Source organism: Podarcis tiliguerta (genome assembly GCF_965153285.1).
Source record: "Podarcis tiliguerta genome assembly, chromosome: 1".
Lineage (NCBI taxonomy): Eukaryota > Metazoa > Chordata > Lepidosauria > Squamata > Lacertidae > Podarcis > Podarcis tiliguerta.
The window spans coordinates 94,303,600-94,329,643 of record NC_139534.1 but is presented as its reverse complement, the minus strand read 5'-3'; the positions used below and the strand labels follow the sequence as shown (position 1 = coordinate 94,329,643).

General features: G+C 46.3%; 1 protein-coding gene across 3 annotated transcripts in view; it reads right to left on the bottom strand.

Moving 5' to 3' along the window:
• The window catches only part of FSIP1 (fibrous sheath interacting protein 1), a 104,268-nt gene that overhangs the window by 57,566 nt on the left and 20,658 nt on the right, over positions 1-26,044 (bottom strand). For all 3 annotated transcript variants that reach the window (XM_083450339.1, XM_083450338.1, XM_083450337.1), the window contains exon 11: positions 8,596-8,730. In XM_083450339.1, coding sequence (XP_083306465.1) covers positions 8,596-8,730 — 135 coding nt within the window. The remainder of the gene's footprint in view (positions 1-8,595; positions 8,731-26,044) is intronic.

Here is a 26,044-nt window from a genome sequence, read left to right as displayed (position 1 = left end):
TACTGGAGTACACACACCACAAAAGCAGTAGAAAAATCGCTAGAAACAATTGATTTGTATTTGCATTCGATCTAGTTGATGAATGGGACATGGTGAATATTTATGGGTTAACAAAAAGAACCTGCTCAGTGACTTTATCCTCTGTGCACCTGTGGCAAGTCACTACTCAAATGCATTAATTTATGTATTTTTAGAGTAGCTTTTAAAGCACCCCCAATCTAATAATTCTTGCAGAAGCCCTGAGATGGAATTAACTGCTGACAGCGAGGCCTTTCTCATTCACTTAAATGAAGGTGAGCTTCTTTGTTGTGCATTGAGTTTTCACTCTACTGAAGTGAACCAGGATGCTCATTTACACATGCATTTAAAAGCTCCATCCAAACAGAATTTCAAATGAGTACTGTGCGAAAACATCACAATAAATATTATCAGACTAGAGTAATAAAATGAAATGGGCTAGTGGAAAGTGAGAGGAACTGCGCATCCTCAAAGGGTTTCAGTGTTTGATTGGACCATTCACAAGGTCCAGTTAATTTTCAGGATAAGAAGGAGACTGCTCGCCCATCCCTAAGGCTGAGAGCTTGCATAAGTAAACCTGAGTTATAAATATGTAGGTAGTTATCATTAACAGCCTAATATACTGCATTGCTATATGTGAATCAGTACGGAGAACTCCAGGAGTCTTGGCACAGCCAAAAAGATCTGAATAAGGGATTACTGATTGTGTCTGTAAGTTGCTTTGAGTTATTTCAGTGAGTAAGGTCCCCCTGACCATTAGGTCCAGTCATGGACAACTCTGGGATTGTGGTGCTCATCTAGCTTTATTGGCTGAGGGAGCCGGTGTACAGCTTCCGGGTCATGTGGCCAGCATGACTAAGCCGCTTCTGGCAAACCAAAGCAGTGCACAGAAACACTGTTTACCTTCCCACTGGAGCGGTACCAATTTATCTACTTGCACTTTGACATGCTTTCGAACTGCTAGGTTGGCAGGAGCAGGCACCAAGCAACAGGAGCTCACCCCGTCGCGGGGATTCAACCCGCTGACCTTCTGATCGTCAAGCCGTAGGCTCTGTGGTTTGACCCACAGTGCCATCCGCGTCCCTTCCATGAGTAAAGCAACTAATAAATAATAATAATAATAATCAGAGAAACCAGAGCTAATAAGTGCTAGAGATGATCTGAAGCCTTGGTCTACCATATTGACTGACCGCAGGGTCAAAAATTGTGAATTTTACAATGTTAAAAGAATAGCTCAAGTTAGGCCTAATGTGGGAGATACATAAAACATGTGGGAGATAAATAAAACATATTTGAAATTAATGCCTGGAATCCCATGGAATATAATTGTCTCAGCTTTGCATGATAAATTGAGGCTGTTCTAAAATTCTTTTGGGAGCCTGCTTAGGACGCACCAGTTTCAGGCTCAGAACCCAATTAATAAAGGGGAAGTGTGTAAGAGTTCTAGAAATCAATCCAATTTAACTGACCTCCCAGGTTGAAAGAACCTATTTTTATGCACTGCAGCATAAAGGCTCTGTTCAGACATTTACAGAGTATGCATCCCTCCACTGAATAAAAATCTGATTTGCATTCTTCCCTGCCCCGTGCCTTGTGGAGGAGGAGGTAGAGGAAAAATAACAGCATCTTCCTTGTACAACATGACTTAAGGTGCATGGTAGAAAAGAGGGGCCAGTGCCTCAACTTCCTCTATGTGGAGATTGTTTCTGCCTGTTAAAAAACCAAAGACAGTCTAACATGGACACTGAATGACCAATTTCATTTGGGGGGGGGATGTTACTTGCTGAACATCTATTGCATATCTTCATCAATGATACTGAAAGAAAAAAAGTCAACGGCCCAGTTAAACAACAACAAATTATAGCTCTCCCCTCCACTTTACTTGAGAGGAAAAGATTTAAAGCTTCAATTCCTGTTTAGGAACAAACCACAATTGGTTGCACCTGAAGTTGACAAACAGTGGTTTGCTCACTAAGTCAGGATATTTCCTGGGTTGATATATTGGGTGTTAAATAATGGATAACTAAATAAATTACTTGCCAAGTTCACACAAATTGCTGTTTACTCCTAACCAAGAATGAAGCCTTTAAATATTGTATCTTCATATACAAAAGTTAGGGTGGAAGCGTGAACTTGTGCCTAGTCAATGTACTAAACAAATCATGTTTTAATTTTTATATGTCTGAAGTGTGCCATATGATGGCTGTAAGTAGCTTCAAAGCATCTGAATAAAATAATTGCTCAGAAGTTAACTTTTCTTTTCCCCGATGCATGTTGTTTGTGGCAAAAAGGTATGTGTGGAATGTTTGGTTTTCATCCTAATAATTACTTCCAGGAGCAATGTGCCACCAATTTTATTCTCACATGGTTCTGGGTTCTACATAAAAAGAAAACACAGTACAGACTTACATAAGCAATTCTTGTTTATCACAGCTTTCTTACTAAAAACACATGGGATGACTCACACAACTCATCCTCCCAGCTCTGGCATATTCATGTCCATCCTAAGAAACTCTACAGTGTCTTCACTAAGTCACCAAAAAAATGATTAAATTTGTATTTAAAGTTAAGAAAATAGTTGTGAGAAAGGGTTAGGTCCTGGAATGCAGAAATACCAAATAATAAATTTAGAAATTAAAGGTACAAAACATGTTGTGGTCTTATGGCCAATGCTACAGAACTGCTACTGCCAAGAATCAACCAAGAAGAAAAGGTCTGTGCATACCTGCTGATGTGGAACAGGTAAAAGGTAAAGGTAAAGGAGCCCTGGACAGTTATGTCCAGTCAAAGGCGACTATGGGGTGTAGCCCTAATTTCACTTCAGACGAGGGAGCCGGCATTTGTCCACAGACAGCTTTCCGGGTTATGTGGCCAGCATGACTAAACTGCTACTGGCGCATGCTACCGTGACGAGTGCCAGAACTCACGAAAACGATGTTTACCTTCCCGCCACCTATTTATCTACTTGCTTTCGAACTGCTACGTTGGCTGTGGAACAATGACCACAATTCAGGCATTATGCTATTAGCCTGCATAAGCCAATAACATATGAGGCAAAAAAGATGCATTGAATAGTCTATTAGGCTAGCTGGAAAGGAGGAAAATTACAATTGAAGAATGGTATAATCATTGTTATTATTCCCAATGACATAATGAAGAGCTTCACTAACGGACAGATAGCCTTCTAACTACCACAAAACAACAAATTTACAGGGAGGCGGTTAACTCTCCAAATAAAAGCACCATGTAAAACCCACAATGATGTCTGGAATGCTCAGTGACTGTCAACCGGGTGGTGAGAAACTGCCTCGGCTGTGAGGCATCAGCTTCACAAGAGTTATAATTTAACTAGGCCCAGCTGTGCCTTCTCTCCCTCTCTTTTTCCTTCCCGCCATCCCCAAACTGAGTTGGTAGCAATGGCAGCACAGTTTTCAGACTACACTCAGGGCCTGAGGCAGTTGCAGCTGGCTTAGTAGTACAGTGACAGCAGGGCTTTGGAGCTTGGCTCAGGCCTGAAACTGCTGCGAGTGGCAGACAGCAAGAGAGGTATCTCAGCTTTCCAGACTGGCCTGGGTGTGAAGTTGCTACCAGCCTCTTGGTTTTTCGCCTACCTCGTAGCAATTCGTCACAACTTTCCCGGTATTGGTGGTAAGGCAGTGGAATATGTGTTGTGTGCTGGTGGGTGGGGTTTGGCCATCACTTACCCTGCCCCTTGTAGAGTATTCCGTTAAAGGAATCTGGTGCTTGTGGATCCTGTCCGTCCAATGCCCTGCCAGTGGCTAGGGCCAAGGCACAACCCCCGGTGACATCAGGGGAAGCTTCCAGTTGTATTTGCATCAACAAGCTCCTCCCACTGTTTGTTAACCTTCAAGGACCCCCCACTGTGCGGGTGGGGTCATGTATAGGTAGTTTTATCCAATGCCTAAGCCAATACCTCTCACATGCTGTAACCAATAAAGTTGTGGCCTTTTCAGCCCATTAACCTAATGTACTTGTGTCCTTGTCTCTGATTTACCACCATGTGGATTCCGGTCATCGACTCACAATTAGCAGACTAGCGGGCCATAATGGGGTTGCTTTCAAGCTCTGGGCAGCTGAGGAAGTTGAAGCTGTGCAGAGCTGCTGCTGATGCGGCTGCTTGGTGCTTAAAGTTGGCTGCAGCACAACAGAGGTGATGGTTAGCATTGGCAAGTTACACCAGGATAGGGAAAGGGAGCGTTTGCTGCTTACTGTGTGTTTGCTGTCACACATCTATAGTCAGTTGTGGCTGTTAACTGCATGTGCACCAATATGCACTGGATAGTATGTCCCACATATTTGTATGACTGTGGCTAGACTTCATTTGAGTTATCTGTTCTGCATTTACTTGAGTCTTTCTGAATAGCTTGGGCGTGGTTTGGAATAGCTTGGGTGTGGTAAGGAGTCTATGGAGGCTCTGACAGCCTTAGGCAAGTCATCTCATGGGCTTGGTGTTCCTCCCATACACTTACTTGGGAGTAACCCCCACTGAATATTTCTTTCATTTTTTCCCAATTTGTACACTGCCCTTCATTCAGTTCACAGAATAAAAATACAAAATAAACCCACGAAAATATAGTTAATATAGTGTAACTTTCTTCTTGATAAGATTTCACTGTTAGAATCTTAGTAGCGCCGGTTGTGTAGTAGAATGTGGTAGCATGATTACTGACAGGAGTGAGATCCTGTCAGCATACTATACCTCTGATTAAATATCAGCACTGGCTGCCTATTTGTTACCGGGCCAAGTTCAGTGTGTTATTCTAGTAATATATAAACCCTTAACAGCTTTGCACAAGTTTACTTGAGGGATCGCCTTGCATCATATGTGCCAATTTGCCGCCTTCAATCTGCCACATAATGTTTGCTTCACATCTGTGAAGAATCGATCTTTGGCAGCAGCTCTGCTTTGGAACTCCCTGGCTTTAACATTAAGCAGGCACCTTTATTATGCAATTTTAGGCACCTGCAAAAAAACTTTATTTTAGCAAGCCTACCCAGATAGTATATATTCAGTCATATATACTTGTTTTTAAAACTCTGTTGGCTTCTTCTGTATTTTATTGATAATTATTTTATGTTTGGGTATACCACTTAGGTTTTTTGATGAAGCCATTAATAACATTTCTTAAAATAAATAGTGTAGGGCTGGTTTCAGTTGGTGGACTTAATCTTGCAGGCACAGCCCCATGGACCTAACCCTGCAAGGCAAGGTCAGTTCAGCCATTTCGGTTCAGCTGACCTGAGTGACCCAATTAAAATATTTGCAACAATTTCCAGAGTATTTTCAGTATTTAAATTTTTTAGACATTCTTTGTAAGGAAATTCCTTTTCAACCATGTTCAGCAACAAGCCCTTAGAAGCCAATTATATTTTAAGCCCCTGACCCACCATCTATTGCCACATGTGTCCCCCTGGACCAAACTGCTTGTCCACCCCAGATTTAACCAATGGATTCTGCCACCGCATCCTGCACTTCCATACATTCTGTCTCTGTTTATCAGAGAGAGACATTATTTTCCAGTAACTGTCCTTGCTAAATCACTATTCGTATTTTGCTTTATTAAAAAGCTGTTAGCGTGAATTGCTAGGGCTGCCAATCTTCAGGGTTAAACCCCTTCGTCATTATCTCTAGAATTTACATATCGGAGTGGATAGTGGATGCATCTTGTTTCTAACTATGTAACTCTATGTGCATGAACATTAAGGTATGTGAACATTCAAGTTTCGTCATGAATAGCCTTAATGTTTTGGCACACTAGGAAGACTAATTTTGGGGGGAAAGAAAGAAAAATAAAGCCACATCCAATATAAAGAAAAACAAAAAAGTCAACCCCAAAGGTACTCTGTTTGAATACTATTAAATAGGTTGCATTATTATAGTAAGATGGGACGTACTTAATCGTATTAGCACACATTTTTGTGCATCCAGCAGGTCATTCTGAACTGTTGATAATAAGTTTTAGAACAATTATGTTTTTGTAGCACTTATTTAATATAAAGATCAAACACCATATTAGCTGTATAAAAGAGCATTGAAGCTAATAATAAATTAATACAGCATACGGGAAAATGAATCAAACCTTCAGTAACATGTACAGAGCTGATGAGAAGATGAAAACCAGGCCAAATGAGAAATGGCTTTTACAAGCATTTTCATCTGTGCAATGTTGGTGGATATGCATTAGAGCCCTACAGGTTGCGACTGACTTTCCATCTGGTTGATCCTGCAATTTATTCCCTTTTCTCACAATACAAATAAATGCCAAGCTGACAATGGGTTATGCATTAGTACAGGTGGCTTATTCATTTACCATTTAGTAAGTGAAGAATAGTTTCTGCCCCTGTAAGGTCTTGTGGGCATCCTCTTAAGAGAAAAAATGTCTGGTATGCACAAGAGGGGGTATATACCATAGCAGATTCCAAGGAACTGTTTTGTAGTAATCAGACCTCGGAACTGACCTGTTAACATTCATTGTATTTTAATGAACCAGTAGCCCAGTGCATTCCAAAGTCATTGCTTATTGTAGACCCAGCCACCAAACTGCAGATCCCCGTCCAGACTTGTATTCCCATAAATAGCAAGGGTCAGTGACCAAAAGGCAAAGGTCAATGGCAGAAAGGGATGTTGTAGACTGAGTTTATTTTCTTTAGCAGCTTACCAACTAACTTATTAAACTGAAGCTATAAAACTGACGTACGTTATTTTAACACCATCATTCCATTGACAAAGGACAGTCATTTAAGGCATCTTAGTCTTGGGGCCTGCAAGTGAAAAGTCTTGTAGCATGTTACAGGTCTAATTTTTATTAAAACCTATGCTTTCATAGATTGTAGCCTATTTCATCAGATACATGGTGGAACTACTAACAAGAAAGCATTTGAAGTATGTTTCCATCATATTTACAACATTTCCGGATTAGCTCTTCTTGAGAACTCTGTGTGTTGAATCATATTTTTTTTGGTATCATATCCACATGGATTTTCAGCTCCAACATATTTTCTGAGCCTTCACAGGAATTGTTCTAGACAAAAGCATGGGTTGTGGGAGGGAAATACTGCATCAGATGAGGAACCAGGTTCATATGGATCATAACATGTACTTACCGGGAATATGAAAAGGCAATTTGTCAGAAATTATTTGTACTAAATTAAAACTGACTATTGGAGTAGTAAAGAAACCGAATTTGCACATATGTGTAGGGGAAGGTTTGATTAGCCTCGTCTCTTTTAGTGCTTCAAGAAATGTTTAAATGAAGCACACAATGCAGGTGCAATACTACACCACTGTTAAACTAGGGAGGCAATGTTTCAGTTCACTGCTTTCTGCTGAGAAGAAAAGGATATTAAAGCATTTAGAACATACTAGTGATACCTTGCTGCATAATGTTTCTTTGGGGCAGGACGAGGTGTTACTACCAACCGGCTTCTTACACACTGGAGGAGTGAGGGAGCCCTTGAAGTCTAAGTCTGCAATCATATTCATTCTTACCTGGGACTAAGTCCCTTTGAATTCAGTGGGGCTTACTTCTAAGTAGACATGTACAGAATTGCATTGTAAACCTCTTTTATTGCTGTGCAGGTTTGCACTATGCGGGATTGGTTGGTTTAGTTGCAGTTATTTTTATACAGGGAGCGGAACCATTGGTAGAATGAACATCTTCAGTCTGCCTAATGTGCAAACGCACAAACCTAAGGCTACTACAGCTCTAAGCTCCATAAAACATCTTCCTTAAGGGAGTATTAACAAAAAATTCCTGTTCCTCTCCTTTTAAAGGGTCAATAAGTGATGGGGGCATGGGGGCATTATAAGAGGCAAATTGGTGGTCCTCTGGCCTGCTTTCTCCCTCACAGCCCCTTCCTTGCACAATTATGGCAGCTATTATTGAAAACTCACACGATTGCAATTGGTGAAGCAGCCAAGAGGAAGCAGTTTGGTTGATATTTTGACAGAAGGTGAGGACACAGATGAAGTCTGTTTAGAATAGATGCTGCATGTGCTGTTACTCCCCCCACCCCAATGTGCCCTCCAAGAAAGGTGGAAAGTGATCAAGCACAAACCTGCGCAGTCTGGTTTCTACTTTTGAGGTGGCTTAACCCCCCCCCCTTTATTTTTCCTTTTATTTGCCCATATTTTGTTTTTATTTGTACTTCTGCAAACTTCGGGGTTCCCCTGAGCCTGCCTCTTTTGGGTGGGTGCTGCCATTTTGGCTACGTCAGCATCAGCACACCGTGAACAAGGGAAATAAAGGGAGTGATTTCTCTGTTTATTTAGAAAGCTGTCTTTTAGCATTAGACTTCACGGTATAATATAACTCAACCTGCACTCATTTTATATTAACATAACGCAAGTTATGTAAAATCCCACAAGTTTATATAAGCAGTGAGAAAGCACTTGATCTTTATACAGATATTGTAATTGAGAAGCATCACTGTGATTTATCTATTTTGTAATACAGAATAATATTACCAAGAACACAAAACGAAACCTTTTGTCATTCTCTTCTTATTCTTGGTATCTACTGACTTTAGCAAACTAGGAAACTTTAGAAGACTTACAGTCCCTTCCAGGTTTTTCAGCTGCTGGTCAATCTCCTTAAGCCGGTTATGCTGATCTCGTTCTTCTTTCGTGTCTCTTAAAACCTTTTCACCTGGAATTGTTTCCAGCTTTCTATTTGCATAAGCCAAAGAATCCTAACAGAAGCAAATAATAATGGAATCATTGACATGTAAAGCTGAGAAAGAAAGGGAGACCATCTAGACCAATCTACTAGGGCCCCCTCCATGCTAAATGTCGCTTACAGATTAAACTGTATCAGACAGATTATAGGATGTCATCAACAGTAGATTGTAGTAGTGACTGCTGAGCTGAATAATATGCTTAATAAAACATAGGCAGCTGGGCTCAAACAAATGAGTTGTGCTATGTATTCCTGTAAAAGGGAAAAATTACAAAGGTAAATTTGGCCTATGGGGAAACTCTAAATATAGCTATCAATAAGACCTTCAGAAAGATAGGGATTGTGAACCATGTTTCCATCCTCAGATAATAATACCCCACCTGATAGTCCTTCTCTAGTTGTGATTCTTACGTAGAAAAATTTAACATATCTGAAGAAGGGGGTGGGGGCTCTATCATACCCATCAATAGATAACCAATAGACACTTCTATCTACACCTAGGCTCTTCATGGGCTTTGCATACCGAAAAGCAGAATTAGATAGACAGAATATAAATTCAGAAACTGTTCCTTTTCACTGTTTTCCAGAGGAGAAACAGAAATGTTATGACATTTCTTAACTGAAAACACCTTAGTAGGGAAACTTTTCTGTAACAAAGGCTCCCTATAGCACGTGTACCCATAATGATATACATGAATGCAGGATTAATCATGCTACAATTGATACACTGTATGTTAAACAGCTAAAATCCCCACATGTAATATCTTTAATGTAGCAATTCTCTGACAATTAAAGCTGAATGTAGGCATGTTAGATTATCTGGAAGAGTAACAAAAATTCCTAATAAAAATAACATATTGATAAACTGCTGGTCATTTAACTATAGAATACTGTTTAATACGCTATACCAATGGTTTTCAACCAGTGTGCCGTGGCACCCCGGGTTGCCTTGAATGATGCTCAGGGGTGCTACAGACAATACTGGCCTCTGTCCCGCTTTCCTTCCCTCCCTCCTGTGATGGGATGAAGAGCTGCTTGTGCGTAAACTGCAAGTCCCTCAGAGTTTGAACAGGTTCTCAAACCTCTGCCTGTGACGGAGCCCCTCCAGCATGGCTGCGTCAATCGCTAGCAGAATCCGAAAGTGGTTGCTTTCGGAAACGTTTCCAACATAAAAGCTCCTTAACGGAAACACGTCTTCTGGACTCTCTGCGTGACAGTTTCCGGCGAGGAACGGGTGTCCCTATAGGAGGTCCTGAGACCTCCCCACTGTTTTCGCTGGAAGCGTCTCTGAGCCATTCCTCCGACTCTCCTTCCCTTGACGTTCCTATTCGCCCCCTACTGGTTCCCTCTTCAGGTGTAACGTCTCTCTCTACCTCAGAGAGCCTTTGCACCTCCTGTCCTGCCGATGGCAGTTCTCTGACATCCACCTCCCCTCCAGGGCCCCCTTCACCCCCTCCCTTCTCCTCCCCTACAGGTTGGGAGGAGGTAAAACCCCGGAAAGAACCTTCCTCATCGTCTGAAGTTTCGAACACCTTTCTCCACTTGTTGTGGTTCCTAGTCTCTCGGTACTCCTCGTCGTCTGAGTCCGTTCCTTCTTCCAACTCCGACTCCGCGAATCCTTCCAGTTCCTCTTCCTCGTCTGTGGTGCCGAAATACTCCCTCCTAAACCTTGCTACCGGCTGTGGTTTCCTCGGGAATCTTTGGTGGAACGTTTCTGTTAAAACCTCGTCATTGACCTCCTCTGCCGTCACCCAGGTGTTTTCTGACTCCGGTTCCCCTTCCCACGCCACTAAATACTCCACCTGATTGCCCTTCCACCTGGAATCGAGGATTTCCGCTACATGGTTACTGCTTTCCCTCTCTTCCAAGACTGGTCCCCTGGTGTACTCCCCTTCACCTCCCCCCTTGTACGGTGACAGTAACGACCTGTGGAACACTGGGTGCAATTTCATGTGGCTGGGTAACCGGAGTTTGAAAGCCACTGGGTTGACCTGCTGAATGACCTCAAAGGGTCCCAATCTCTTGGGTCTTAATTTTTTACAACCCCCTTTGAACGGCAACCCTTGGGTGGACAGCCACACCTGATCCCCCACCCTTATTGTTTCACCTTCCCTTCTGTTCTTGTCTGCCTGCTTCTTATATTGTGCCTTGGCCCTATCTAAGTTGAGCTGAAGCTGACGATGGATCGCTTCCATCTCTTCTACAAAATGTTCGGCCGCTGGGACACTCCATCTCTCGCCTCCCTCCCCTGGGAATGCCCTGGGGTGACACCCGTAATTGGCCAAAAAGGGGCTCATCCCTGTGGACACATGCTCCGCATTGTTGTAGGCAAATTCTGCCAGCGCCAGCTTTTCGACCCAATCATTCTCTCTGTCATTGACATAACACCTCAGATATTGTTGGAGGATGCCATTTGCTCTTTCCGCCTGCCCGTTGGTTTCAGGGTGCCGGGCAGTCGAAAAATTGACTTCCACGTGCAGCAAGCTCATGAGCTTCCTCCAGAACCTGGAAGTAAATTGTTTGCCGCGGTCCGAGACAACCCTCAAGGGGGCGCCGTGCAGCCGGAAGATGTGTTCTACAAACAACTTCGCTGTTTCTTCCGCTGTGACTGCATGTGAACATGCTACAAAGTGGCACATCTTAGTTAACAGGTCCACTACTACCATAATGGCCGTTTTCCCCTTGGATTTGGGCAGATCCGTCATAAAATCTATTGATACCGCCTCCCAAGGCCGTTCTGGCGTGGGTAATGGTTCTAATAACCCTGCCGGCGCCCTTCTTTCCCCCTTGGCCCTCTGACATTGGTCACACCCTCTTACATACTCCTTTACATCTTCCCTCACCTTGGGCCACCAAAATTCCCTGGTGACCATCCACATGGTCTTGTGTTGTCCAAAATGTCCCGCCGTGGGACTATCATGCAACTGCTTGAGTACCCTCCCTCTCAATTCACCTTCTGGTATATACAGTGCCCCTTTGTAATACAATGCCCCGTTTCTTTCCTCAAAACCCTCCGGGCTCTCACCCTCTCCCCTGAGACCTCTGAGCTTATTTTGGGCATATTCGTCATTTTCCGTTTCCTCTACCAGTTCTCGTCTCCCCACCAGCGCTCCCCCACACACCCAGCGGTCCTCAGGAATGACATGTCTTTCTTCGATTGCCCCCTCCCCCTCCAAATACTCTGGTTTGCGTGAGAGAGCGTCCGCCCTGACGTTCTCTGGGCCTGGTACATAACAAATCTCGAAGTGGAATTTGGAAAATTCCTGTGCCCATCTCACTTGTCGTTGGTTGAGTACTCGAGCTGTTCTCCAATACTCCAAATTCTTGTGGTCGGTGCACACTTGCACCTTGTGTTGTGCCCCAATCAATAAATGTCTCCACCTCCGGAACGCTTCGTGAATGGCGAGTAGTTCCCTGTCATACACCGTGTAGTTCCGCTCGGACTTATTCAGCTTCCTCGAGAAGAAGGCACACGGTCTCCACTCCGACGTATTTCTTCCCGGCTGAAGAAGTACCGCCCCTACCGCTCGGTCTGACGCGTCTGTTTCCACTCTCATGGGCTTCTGTAGGTCCACATGCAGAAGTTGTTCTTCCGAGGCGAAAGCCCTTTTCAGTTCTTCAAAAGCTCGCTCCGCCTCCGCCGTCCAAACAAATTTCTTCTTGCTACTGAGGCAGTCGGTGATGGGCGCTGTCAAGTGTGCAAAGTTCTTGATGAACTTCCGATAAAAGTTCCCAAACCCCAGGAATCTTTGCACATCCTTCTTGGTCTTCGGTGTCTTCCATTCCAGCACCGCCTGGACCTTGCCTGGATCCATGGCCAATCCTTTGTCTGACAAGCGGTACCCCAGGAATTCCACCTCCTTGGCATGAAACTGGCACTTCTCCAGTTTCACCCACAGCTGATTGGCTTGCAGCCGGCCCAACACTTCTCTCACGTCCCTCACATGCTGCTCTTCATCTTCCGAATACACCAACACGTCATCCAAAAAGGCCACACAATTCTTGTAGAGCAAAGGTCCCAAGACGTGGTTGATAAAACTTTGAAAACATGCGGAGCCGGCTTGGAGACCGAAGGGCATTACGAGGTATTCAAATGCTCCCAAAGGGGTGAACATGGTGGTCTTCCATTCATCCCCCTTCCTTATGCGTATCAGATTGTACGCCCCCCGCAGGTCCAGTTTTGTAAAAATCTTCCCCTTCCTCACCCTGGTCAGAATGTCATCAATTCGGGGCATAGGAAAAGCCAGGGGTTCCGACACGGCATTTAGCGCCCTGAAGTCCACTACAAGTCTCGGCTTATCTGTGTTTTTTTTGTCCACAAAAAACACTGGGCTGCCCCCCACCGCTCGGGACTCTCTGATGAAACCCCTCTTCAGGTTTTTGTCAATGAACTCCCTCAGCTCCTGCATCTCCCTGTCTGACATGGCGTACAGCTTGCCCACTGGGAGTTGAGCCCCAGGGAGTAGGTTGATTTGACAGTCAAAGGGTCTATGCGGCGGCAGTTTGTCCGCTTCTCTTTCGCTAAATACGTTGCTCAGATCTGCATATTGCGGAGGCACCTCCCCTTGCTTCATTACCTCCATCCCAGCTAAGGTGAGCTTGGCTCCCCCTGGATCCTTTCCCTGCTTGCAGTGTTCTAGGCAATGCGCTGACCCAAAGGAGACCACCCTCTGGTGCCAGCCCACTAGAGGATCGTGTAGTGCCAGCCAGCTCATCCCCAAAATTATGGGAGCTCCTCCCAAGGTGGCCACATTAAACGCTATCCTCTCGGTGTGCCTTGCCACCCTCATTATCATGGGGACTGTCTGTTGGTTCACTTCTCCTCCCAACAACTCTCTGCCATCAATCGTGGTTACCTGCAGGGGTTTACTTAAGGGGAGGGTTTGTATCTGGTGCTCAGCTGCGAACTCCTTACTCATGAAATTACAGGAGCTGCCTGAATCCAGCAGGGCCTTGATCTGTAGGGGGTGTCCGTTTGGCAGCTCTAGCAACACCTCTATCACTAGAGCAGGTCTGGGAGGTTCTGGTGCGGGCACTCTCACTGCTTTTGAGCCTGGCTGCTGTGCCCCGACGGCAGCCAGGCGTTGGCTTTTACTTGCTCTGTGCTTTCCTCCTCCTCTCCCCCAACAGCTCCTGCCATGCCTTGCCATTCCTTTCTCCGTGGACAGACTCTGGCAAAGTGTCCTGGCTGTTGGCAGAGATAGCATTTCTTCCCGCCCTTTCCCTCTTTCTTCCGCCCTTCACCGATGTTTGAAACTGTGCGCGCACGCGCTGTTCCCACTTCCATCGGCTCTGCCGGCGGGAAAGGCTGCTCTGGAATGTCTGGAATGCGGAGCTCCCTCCAACGTTCTCCTTTCCCCTCCCGCTTCTCCAAAGCCCTCGCTTCCTGGCGCGCTCCTATGGCTAGCGCGGCTTTAGTCAGCTGGTCCATAGACTCTGCTCTGGGGTTCCGGGAAAGTTCATCTTTCAAGGACGAAGACAGACCTTCTTCGAAAAGCATTTGAATGGGCTCAGAAGACAAGTCCCACCCCAATCGATGAATCAACATAGTGAACTCAGTCCAGTACTCACGGACAGTCCTGTTTCCCTGTTTGCAAGCCATTAACTGCCTTCGCACCCCTCCCTGCTCAATGTCACTGGAAAACATCAGGTCCATGGCACGAAAAAACTTCATCGCGTCCTTTAGGATCTCATTATTTGATGCCATCAAGGGTCTAACCCAGTCCTTCGCCCCTGATTCGAGATGGCTAATTACAAAAGCCACTCGCGATTCCTCATCAGGGAAGTCATCGAATTGCAGATTGAGAGCATATTGCATCTCTGTCCTAAAGGCATGGTAGTTCCTGGGGTCCCCCCCAAATTTCTGCACCAATCCTGGCATCTTTCTGTTGAGTGGGGTGGCTTTCTCCCTCCCCCTCTCTGCATCCTGAGCCCTCCTTTCTTCCAGCCTCGCCGTCTGCAAGGCAAGCTGGATTTCCAACGTCCTATACCTTTCCTCCAGGCTTGGACCTCCTCCAGCTGCCCCTCCGGTTCCTGCTGGTTCGCTCATGATGCCTCTCCCTGGCACAAGCTAGCTGTCGGTGACTTTCGGATTGCTGTGATGGGATGAAGAGCTGCTTGTGTGTAAATTGCAATCCCTCAGAGTTTGAACCGTTTCTCAAACCTCTGCCTGTGACGGAGCCCCTCCAGCATGGCTGCGTCAGTCGCTAGCAGAATCCGAAAGTGGTTGCTTTCGGAAACGTTTCCAACATAAAAGCTCCTTAACGGAAACACGTCTTCTGGCCTCTCTGCGTGACAGTTTCCGGCGAGGAACGGGTGTCCCTATAGGAGGTTCTGAGACATCCCCACTATTTTCACTGGAAGCATCTCTGAGCCATTCCTCCGACTCTCCTTCCCTTGACATTCCTGTTCGCCCCCTACTGGTTCCTTCTTCAGGTGTTACGTCTCCCTTTACCTCAGAGAGCCTTGGCACCTCCGGTGCTGCCGATGGCAGTTCCCTGACACCGAGGTACTATTTCTGGGTTAGCGGAGTCTGTAACCTGAAGCGTATGTAACCCGAAGTGTATGTAACCCAAGGTACCACTGTATATAGTGATGTTACTAAAAACAGCAGTCAATTTTAATTGATTTTAGTAGTAGTAGTGTGGAACAACTTCGGACCCAAAACAAAATGTTGCAGTATAGCCTGGCCCCCCATTCCCAGTAGCAGCTATTCTATTCAGCCAGCCACGCCTGTTTCTGGGAGGTATTCAACTAAACAGTTATGCTAGCATGACTTTTAGCTGTGCAATGTAGCTCCTTACCCCCAATCTATTCTGAAGCACTGTGCTATCATAACTATCATAGGAACTAAAGCAGGCCAATTCACGCTCTACCCTGTTTTCTAGCTTTCTCTTCCAGCTAACGCTCAGCATCATGTGACCTCTGGGCATTTCATTGAGCATAATTTAGCCTCATGGGTATTTTTTTGGGGGGGGGTCCCCTTTTGGTGAGCCCCTCAACCTTTTTGTTGTAACTCTGCAAAACTGAGGGATCTCTCAAGCATGCTTGTTTTTCAGTGGCTCTATTTTGCTTTGATATCGGTTGGCACAAGGAAGTAGTAATACTTCTGATGTTTACTAAGCTCATTTTCTGCGCAGTTGTGGTCCAAACCTAAAATGCAATTTTCTATATAATTTATGCTGCATATGAAACCCGAGACTAGTTACCTACCAAGCAAAACGAGTGCATGGTAGCTTACACCTAGCATGCATCAGACTGAGCTGCAACACTTATAAAGTTCATAATTGGGCCAATTGTTTCAATTGACTTCCTTCAAAACTAGTTCGTTGTGTTTGGCCCCCCTAAAGATTTGGCGAGTAATCTGAAATAGTTGTAGACTTAACCATCTGTTTGTATTTCCACTTAGCCGGAATGAACTTCAGTTATTTATTCTCATGTTATTTGCTCCAGATTTTTGTCTGCCAAGGACTGTGTTTAATGATAATTTCAAAGCAAATTCCCAAGCTAATGTTTCATTATGTGCAAAAATGTAATTATCAACAGCTTAGAGATTTGGTTCCTACCACTTGTTACTATATTTGAAGAATATAGGAATTCTATATTTGTGTGTCCTTAATCCTTAACAAATGGTTTTAATAAGTTTGTATAGGAGTATTTCATCTTGGCTGTTACAGGAAAGTTGGATCCACAACTCTTTTCCATGATTGTATTGTTTTTCATTTAGGAAATTGGCGTAATCAAAGCCTTCTTTCTCTCTCAAGCATTTCCCCCCCATATGCCAGATTTAATTAAATCATTATAGTTATGCTTGTCTCTTAATTTGGTTTACCGTATTTTTCGCCCTATAGGACACACTTTTTCCCCTCCAAAAATGAAGGGGAAATGTGTGTGCGTCCTATGGGGCGAATGCAAGCTTCGCGCACCTCTCCGCAAGCAGCGGGGGCCCAGCGCTGGGCTCCCGCTGCTTGCAGAGAGTTGCCTGCATGCTGAAGCCTGCGGGCGCTGAGCTCAGCGCGTCCAGGCTTCGCTGACCTCTCTGCAAGCAGAGGGAGCGCTCCCGCTGCTTGCAGAGAGTTGCCTGCATGCTGAAGCCTGCGCGCGCTGAGCTCAGCGCGTCCAGGCTTCGCGGACCTCTCCGCAAGCAGCGGGAGCCAGCGCTGGGCTCCCACGGCTTGCAGAGAGCTGCCTGTTTGGGGGCTGGGGTCGGGGGAAGCTCGGGCTTCCCCAACCCCGCGCCTGGGGGGAAAATAATTTCCCCCCTTTATTCCCCCCAAAAAAACCTAGGTGCGCCTCATGGGATGGTGCGTCCTATAGGGCGAAAAATACGGTAATTATTTATTTAGTTTGAGCTCTTAAGTTTAGTTCAGTTGAGTTCCTTTCTTTTTTAAGGAGAAAGGTTATGCACAATAGAATTGCAGATTTAGGAGTTCTGTTTCAATGCTAAGGAGTGTCCTATACTGAACACTTGGCAGTGCAGAGTGTCTTGGATGACTGGCACTGCTGTGGAAGGACGAGTAATCTGTGATGCAGAATCCCTTCATGAAGATGGTTTCCATCCTTAGCAGAAGGAAGTTGAAGGTTAGGTTAAGCCTCTTTATTCCTGTGGATGCCTGTGGAAGCCAGACTTTCAAATAGCCCTGCATTGTGCTTTGGCTGAGCACACCTGTTCCCAGCAGGGAAACAGGCATGCATAGACAAAGCAGTGGAATCTAACCCCCACTCCCTAGCTGATGAGGAGGGATTAAAAGCCCTCATCAGCTGATGAACAGGGGTTAAATCCTACTGCTTTGGCTGCATGTACCAGCTCCCAGCAGGGGAACTGGCATGCACTACCAACACAAAATTAAACCCTGCCCCCTGCCCATTAGCTGATGTCACCCTCCCATCAGAGTGCTGTCAGTTGATTGGCAGGTGGCCATATTTTATTTTATTTTTTTAATGCCTTGCAGGCCAAATTTTACCTCCAGGCAGGCCAAGATTTGGTCTGAGGGTTGGAGGTTTCCCCTCTCATGTATGGTATTGATTTTTATATCCCCTGACCCCCCCCCCAATAGTTGATTTATATTTCCTTCTTCCAATAATTAACATGCTCAGTTTTCATTGGGTTGTTTTGGTCCTCCACCCCTGTCCCCAGTTTTATGTCCCTCCCATTGTTGTAGTTGTTGTTGTTGTTATTATTACTATTATTATTAGTTTTGGTATTTCTGCACTGCAAACATTGGTATTTCTCCAAGCTTGCAGATAATATCTCTTGTATCTAGATGGTGTTGATCTGGCAACATAAGGACACTCAGATAATGAATTTGCTACTAATAGATATGATGATATATAATAATGTATTACAATGCATGTGTTTTATAGTACTATAATGGGCATGCCAGTGTTTAGAGTTTATCTTAAAATATGATTCAAAAATCTGGTGCTCAGCTTTTCAAGCTGCATGTACTACTACAGTGGTACCTCGGGTTACAGATGCTTCAGCTTACAGATGCTTCAGCTTACAGACTCTGCTAACCCAGAAATAGTACCTCGGGTTAAGAACTTTGCTTCAGGATGAGAACAGAAATGGTGTGGCGGCAGCGGGAGACCCCATTAGCTAAAGTGGTGTCTCAGGTTAAGAACAGTTTCAGGTTAAGAATGGACCTCTGGAACAAATTAAGTTCTTAACCTGAGGTACCACTGTACTGATAAATGCTATTGTGAAACCCATCCCTTTGTTAACAGAGAGTGGGTACACCAGGAAATGTTCTTGATTGGTATTATGGTTTTATCTAAATGCATTTTTTTTTACAACATTAAAACAACCTGTATGTGTGATTAATCAGTGCTTTCAGATGCCATCATGCTACATTTGACTTGAGGGCGGTTGAGCTAAACCTTTTGGCATGACATTTGGCTCTTAGAAAAACTGCCATTACTGGCATTGCCACATGGTTTGCATTACAGTAGTAGATGTTAGATGTTAACAAGCAGATTAAAATAAGGATTTAAAAGGAACTACATAGAGCTAATGCCAGCTCTGTGCAACCAGACAGCTATCTGTAAGTCTGAGCTTTTCCACATGATAAAATGGGTGCCCCGACTGCATTTAACGATTAGTGTGCTACTCTCACAGGCTTGTATCTTGTGCCAGAAGAGTGATATCATGTCTGTGAGTAATGGGTAGGAGAGAGTCTGGTGGTGGTGGGAATAGTCACAATGCTGTCCACAATTTATTTTATAGGGCCTGGATCTCTACAACCTGAAAATAAATAAAATATTTAAGTAAATGTTTCTGAAATGGCTGTTCAATGCATGATAAGCCTTGCTGCTCTTGGAACTTAAAAAGTGTTCTAATACTCTACAATGATGCACGGCGAGGAAGCCGTGAGTCTTTAATTACATCACATAGGTGCCTATGGCACTTGTGTAATCACAATTTGTACCATAATTACTATAACAGTGGTTGCGTTTTCCCAGATAAACAAAATATAGTGCAACCAAAGCTTAGAAAATGTGACATCTATCAAACAGAAGAGCAAGCTCAAAAATATTGGGTAACAGCTTAGTTTTTTCTCTCCTTGTGTTCTCTGTCCAGTTTTATTTTCCATCACTGTATGGTATCCTTAAATGAAAGCCCAGATGTCTGCGAACAGAGTAGCCATGCATATTTCCATGGGAGTAAGCTCAACTGAATCCAGTTAGACTTAATTCTTACTGGGCTTGCATAGGATCAGGTTGTGCAGAAGTACTTTTAAGGGCAGAATTCTGCTTGGATCCAAAGGTGTCTAGTTTGAACAGAAAGACACTTCTGCTTGCTGAAGGGGTCATGTGATTTTTGGCAATTCCCTCCATCTACAGACGACGTCCTACATTCCACTCCATTTCTGAGGGTCCTCCTGTCTTTAGGCTTGGCCATCTGCAGTTCTTAGGATGTAGGCTATTATATATGCATTTATTTTTAGCAGAAGGCATTTGCAGGGCTGACTGATTAGTTAGATAAGCAAGTATTTGTTTTGACAAAGGAATGGTGGCTCCCTAGAGGTTTGTGGAAAGCAGTGACCTCACTGGCATATCTGTTGACAGAGCCTTTACTTGTGCTACAGAGAAAAGTCTACCAATGGCTTCTATTCTGTTGTTCATTAAATCTAGCCACTTTTAATTCCAGTTGATATTTTGGCTTAACATGCACTATATTTTGGGGAAGAAGTTTGCTTTATGTCATAAGTATGTGGCTTTAATTAAAATCTGGACGGTTTTATTTTGGCAATTTTTAAAAAGACATCTCGTTTCTTATTATGTGTAGCCAAATGTAACTTTTTGATCATTCATATTTGCCAAATATTAACTCAGTTGCTTTAGGCTCAGTAAGTAAGTGATGTCATAGCAGCAAGTGAGCAGGGTGGAAAATAAGAAGCTGGACTTTGTAGAAACTTTCATTCCAGTGGTGAATAATGCTATCCTTTGTCTCTTCTTCCTGTTTCCATTCCTGATAATCTAACAGATAAAAATAAGTTGATTTTCTCATGCTATATAATATATTGAAAAGATTTAAATTAAATTGGTGGTTTGTATGCAGCATGCAGTACAGATGATATTAAATGCAGGAATGCTCATAGAAGTTGAAAGCCCATTGTTAAAAGTAAACCTTTATCTAGTGCAGAGGTTTTCAATCATTTTGGGTCCATGGCTCCCTTGACCAACTACATTCTTTCTGCTGCACCCGTGTGGGCTCAGGAGCCCAGTTAGGTCACCCCTTGCCTGCAGAGCCAGCAGCCCCATACCCCTTTTCAAACACCCTCCCTTGTGGATTGTACCCTCAGCCTCCTTCTCTCCTTGGGAGTCCTCCAAGCAGCTGCTGCCCCTGGTCTCTGACCTGCCCTCCTGCCCCAAAGAGGGATGCCTCCTCACACTGAAGTGCCCCCTGGCCAGCCCCAGAGGCACCATTCGCATACAAACAGCTGTGCAAGCCTTTGGGAGGCTGAGATGTGATAGGGCATCAGAGGAGGTGTCAGGGAACTGCCATCGGCAGGACAGGAGGTGCAAAGGCTCTCTGAGGTAGAGAGAGACGTTACACCTGAAGAGGGAACCAGTAGGGGGCGAATAGGAACGTCAAGGGAAGGAGAGTCGGAGGAATGGCTCAGAGACGCTTCCAGCGAAAACAGTGGGGAGGTCTCAGGACCTCCTATAGGGACACCCGTTCCTCGCCGGAAACTGTCACGCAGAGAGTCCAGAAGACGTGTTTCCGTTAAGGAGCTTTTATGTTGGAAACGTTTCCAAAAGCAACCACTTTCGGATTCTGCTAGCGATTGACGCAGCCATGCTGGAGGGGCTCCGTCACAGGCAGAGGTTTGAGAACCTGTTCAAACTCTGAGGGACTTGCAGTTTACGCACAAGCAGCTCTTCATCCCATCACAGCAATCCGAAAGACACCGAAAGCTAGCTTGTGCCAGGGAGAGGCATCATGAGCGAACCAGCCGGAACCGGAGGAGCAGGAGCAGCTGGAGGAGGTCCAAGCCTGGAGGAAAGGTACAGGACGTTGGAAATCCAGCTTGCCTTGCAGACGGCGAGGCTGGAGGAGAGGAGGGCTCAGGATGCAGAAAGGGGGAAGGAGAAAGCCACCCCGCTCACCAGAAAGATGCCAGGATTGGTGCAGAAATTTGGGGGGGACCCCAGAACTATCATGCCTTTAGGACAGAGATGCAATACGCTCTCAATCTGCAATTTGATGACTTCCCTGATGAGGAATCGCGAGTGGCTTTTGTAATTAGCCATCTCGAATCAGGGGCGAAGGACTGGGTTAGACCCTTGATGGCAGCCAATAATGAGATCCTAAAGGACACAAGGAAGTTTTTTCGTGCCATGGACCTGATGTTTTCCAGCGACATTGAGCAGGGAGGGGTGCGAAGGCAGTTAATGGCTTGCAAACAGGGGAACCGGACTGTCCGTGAGTACTGGACTGAGTTCACTATGTTGATTCATAGATTGGGGTGGGACTTGTCTGCGGAGCCCATTCAGATGCTTTTCGAAGAAGGGCTCTCTTCTTCCTTAAAAGATGAACTTTCCCGGACCCCCAGAGCGGAGTCTATGGACCAGCTGACTAAATCCGCGCTGGCCATAGGAGTGCGCCAAGAAGCGAGGGCTTTGGAGAAGCGGGAGGGGAAAGGAGAACGTTGGAGGGAGCTCCGCATTCCAGACATTCCAGAGCAGCCTTTCCCGCCGGCAGAGCCGATGGAAGTGGGAACAGCGCGGGCGCGCGCAGTTTCAAACCTCGGTGAAGGGCGGAAGAAGGAGGGAAAGAGCGCCAAGAAATGTTATCTCTGCCAACAGCCAGGACACTTTGCCAGAGTCTGTCCACGGAGAAAGGAATGGCAAGGCATGGCAGGAGCTGTTGGGGGAGAGGAGGAGGAAAGCACAGAGCAAGTAAAAGCCAACGCCTGGCTGCCGTCGGGGCACAGCAGCCAGGCCCAAAAGCAGTGAAAGTGCCCTCACCAGAACCTCCCAGACCTGCTCTAGTGATAGAGGTGTTGCTAGAGCTGCCAAACGGACACCCCCTACAGATCAAGGCCCTTCTGGATTCAGGCAGCTCCTGTAATTTCATGAGTAAGGAGTTCGCAGCTGAGCACCAGATACAAACCCTCCCCTTAAGTAAACCCCTGCAGGTGACCACGATTGACGGCAGAGAGCTGTTGGGAGGAGAAGTGAACCAACAGACAGTCCCCATGATAATGAGGGTGGCAAGGCACACCGAGAGGATAGCGTTTAATGTGGCCACCTTGGGAGGAGCTCCCATCATTTTGGGGATGAGCTGGCTGGCACTACACGATCCTCTAGTGGGCTGGCATCAGAGGGTGGTCTCCTTTGGGTCAGCGCATTGCCTAGAACACTGCAAGCAGGGGAAGGATCCAGGGGAAGCCAGGCTCACCCTAGCTGGGATGGAGGTAATGAACAAAGGGGAGGTGCCTCCGCAATATGCAGATCTGAGCAACGTATTTAGCGAAAGGGAAGCGGACAAACTGCCGCCGCATAGACCCTTTGACTGTCAAATCAACCTACTCCCTGGGGCTCAACTCCCAGTGGGCAAGCTGTACGCCATGTCAGACAGGGAGATGCAGGAGCTGAGGGAGTTCATTGACAAAAACCTGAAGCGAGGTTTCATCAGAGAGTCCCGAGCGGTGGGGGGCAGCCCAGTGTTTTTTGTGGACAAAAAAAACACAGATAAGCCGAGACTTGTAGTGGACTTCAGGGCGCTAAATGCCGTGTCGGAACCCCTGGCTTTTCCTATGCCCCGAATTGATGACATTCTGACCAGGGTGAGGAAGGGGAAGATTTTTACAAAACTGGACCTGCGGGGGGCGTATAATCTGATGCGAATAAGGAAGGGGGATGAATGGAAGACCACCATGTTCACCCCTTTGGGAGCATTTGAATACCTCGTAATGCCCTTCGGTCTCCAAGCCGGCTCCGCATGTTTTCAAAGTTTTATCAACCACGTCCTGGGGCCGTTGCTCTACAAGAATTGTGTGGCCTTTTTGGATGACGTGTTGGTGTATTCGGAAAATGAAGAGCAGCATGTGAGGGACGTGAGAGAAGTGTTGGGCCGGCTGCAAGCCAATCAGCTGTGGGTGAAACTGGAGAAGTGCCAGTTTCATGCCAAGGAGGTGGAATTCCTGGGGTACCGCCTGTCAGACCAAGGATTGGCCATGGATCCAGGCAAGGTCCAGGCGGTGCTGGAATGGAAGACACCGAAAACCAAGAAGGATGTGCAAAGATTCCTGGGGTTTGGGAACTTTTATCGGAAGTTCATCAAGAACTTTGCACACTTGACGGCGCCCATCACCGACTGCCTCAGTAGCAAGAAGAAATTTGTTTGGACGGCGGAGGCGGAGAGAGCTTTTGAAGAACTGAAAAGGGCTTTCGCTTCGGAAGAACAACTTCTGCATGTGGACCTACAGAAGCCCATGAGGGTGGAGACAGACGCGTCAGACAGAGCGGTGGGGGCTGTGCTTCTTCAGCCGGGAAGAAATATGTCGGAGTGGAGACCGTGTGCCTTTTTCTCGAGGAAGCTGAATAAGTCCGAGCGGAACTACACGGTGTATGACAGGGAACTACTTGCCATTCACGAAGCGTTCCGGAGGTGGAGACATTTATTGATTGGGGCACAACACAAGGTGCAAGTGTGCACCGACCACAAGAATTTGGAGTATTGGAGAACAGCTCGAGTACTCAACCAACGACAAGTGAGATGGGCACAGGAATTTTCCAAATTCCACTTCGAGATTTGTTATGTACCAGGCCCAGAGAACGTCAGGGCGGACGCTCTCTCACGCAAACCAGAGTACTTGGAAGGGGAGGGGGCAAGCGAAGAAAGACATGTCATTCCTGAGGACCGCTGGGTGTGTGGGGCGGCGCTGGTGGGGAGACGAGAGCTGGTAGAAGAAACGGAAACTGACGAATATGCCCAAAATAAGCTCAGAGGCCTCAGGGGAGAGGGTGAGAGCCCGGAGGGTTTTGAAGAAAGAAATGGGGCATTGTATTACAAAGGGGCACTGTATATACCAGAAGGTGAATTGAGAGGGAGGGTACTCAAGCAGTTGCATGATAGTCCCACGGCGGGACATTTTGGACAACACAAGACCATGTGGATGGTCACCAGGGAGTTTTGGTGGCCCAAGGTGAGGGAAGATGTAAAGGAGTATGTAAGAGGGTGTGACCAATGCCAGAGGGCCAAGGGGGAAAGAAGGGCGCCGGCAGGGTTATTGGAACCACTACCCACGCCAGAACGGCCTTGGGAGGCGGTATCAATAGATTTTATGACGGATCTGCCCAAATCCAAAGGGAAGACGGCCATCATGGTAGTAGTGGACCTGTTAACTAAGATGTGCCACTTTGTAGCATGTTCACATGCAGTCACAGCGGAAGAAACAGCGAAGTTGTTTGTAGAACACATCTTCCGGCTGCATGGCGCCCCCTTGAGGGTTGTCTCGGACCGCGGGAAACAATTTACTTCCAGGTTCTGGAGGAAGCTCATGAGCTTGCTGCACGTGGAGGTCAATTTTTCGACGGCCCGGCATCCTGAAACCAACGGGCAGGCGGAAAGAGCAAATGGCATCCTCCAACAATATCTGAGGTGTTATGTCAATGACAGAGGGAATGATTGGGTCGAAAAGCTGGCGCTGGCAGAATTTGCCTACAACAATGCGGAGCATGTGTCCACAGGGATGAGCCCCTTTTTGGCCAATTACGGGTGTCACCCCAGGGCATTCCCGGGGGAGGGAGGCGAGAGATGGAGCGTCCCAGCGGCCGAACATTTTGTAGAAGAGATGGAAGCGATCCATCGTCAGCTTCAGCTCAACTTAGAAAGGGCCAAGGCTCAATATAAGAAGCAGGCAGACAAGAACAGGAGGGAAGGTGAAACCATAAGGGTGGGGGATCAGGTGTGGTTGTCCACCCAAGGGTTGCCGTTCAAAGGGGGTTGTAAGAAATTAAGACCCAAGAGATTGGGACCCTTTGAGGTCATTCAGCAGGTCAACCCAGTGGCTTTCAAACTCCGGTTACCCAACCACATGAAATTGCATCCAGTGTTCCACAGGTCATTACTGTCACCGTACAAGGGGGGAGGTGAAGGGGAGCACACCAGGGGACCAGTCTTGGAAGAGAGGGAGAGCAGTAACCATGTAGCGGAAATCCTCGATTCCAGGTGGAAGGGCAATCAGGTGGAGTATTTAGTGGCGTGGGAAGGGGAACCGGAGTCAGAAAACACTTGGGTGACAGCAGAGGAGGTCAATGACGAGGTTTTAACAGAAACGTTCCACCAAAGATTCCCGAGGAAACCACAGCCGGCAGCAAGGTTTAGGAGGGAGTATTTTGGCACCACAGACGAGGAAGAGGAACTGGAAGGATTCGCGGAGTCGGAGTTGGAAGAAGGAACGGACTCAGACGACGAGGAGTACCGAGAGACTAGGAACCGCAACAAGTGGAGAAAGGTGTTCGAAACCTCAGACGATGAGGAAGGTTCCTTCCGGGGTTTTACCCCCTCCCAAACTGTAGGGGAGGAGACGGGAGAGGGTGAAGGGGGCCCTGGAGGGGAGGTGGATGTCAGGGAACTGCCATCGGCAGCACCGGAGGTGCCAAGGCTCTCTGAGGTAAAGGGAGACGTAACACCTGAAGAAGGAACCAGTAGGGGGCGAACAGGAATGTCAAGGGAAGGAGAGTTGGAGGAATGGCTCAGAGATGCTTCCAGTGAAAATAGTGGGGATGTCTCAGAACCTCCTATAGGGACACCCGTTCCTCGCCGGAAACTGTCACGCAGAGAGGCCAGAAGACGTGTTTCCGTTAAGGAGCTT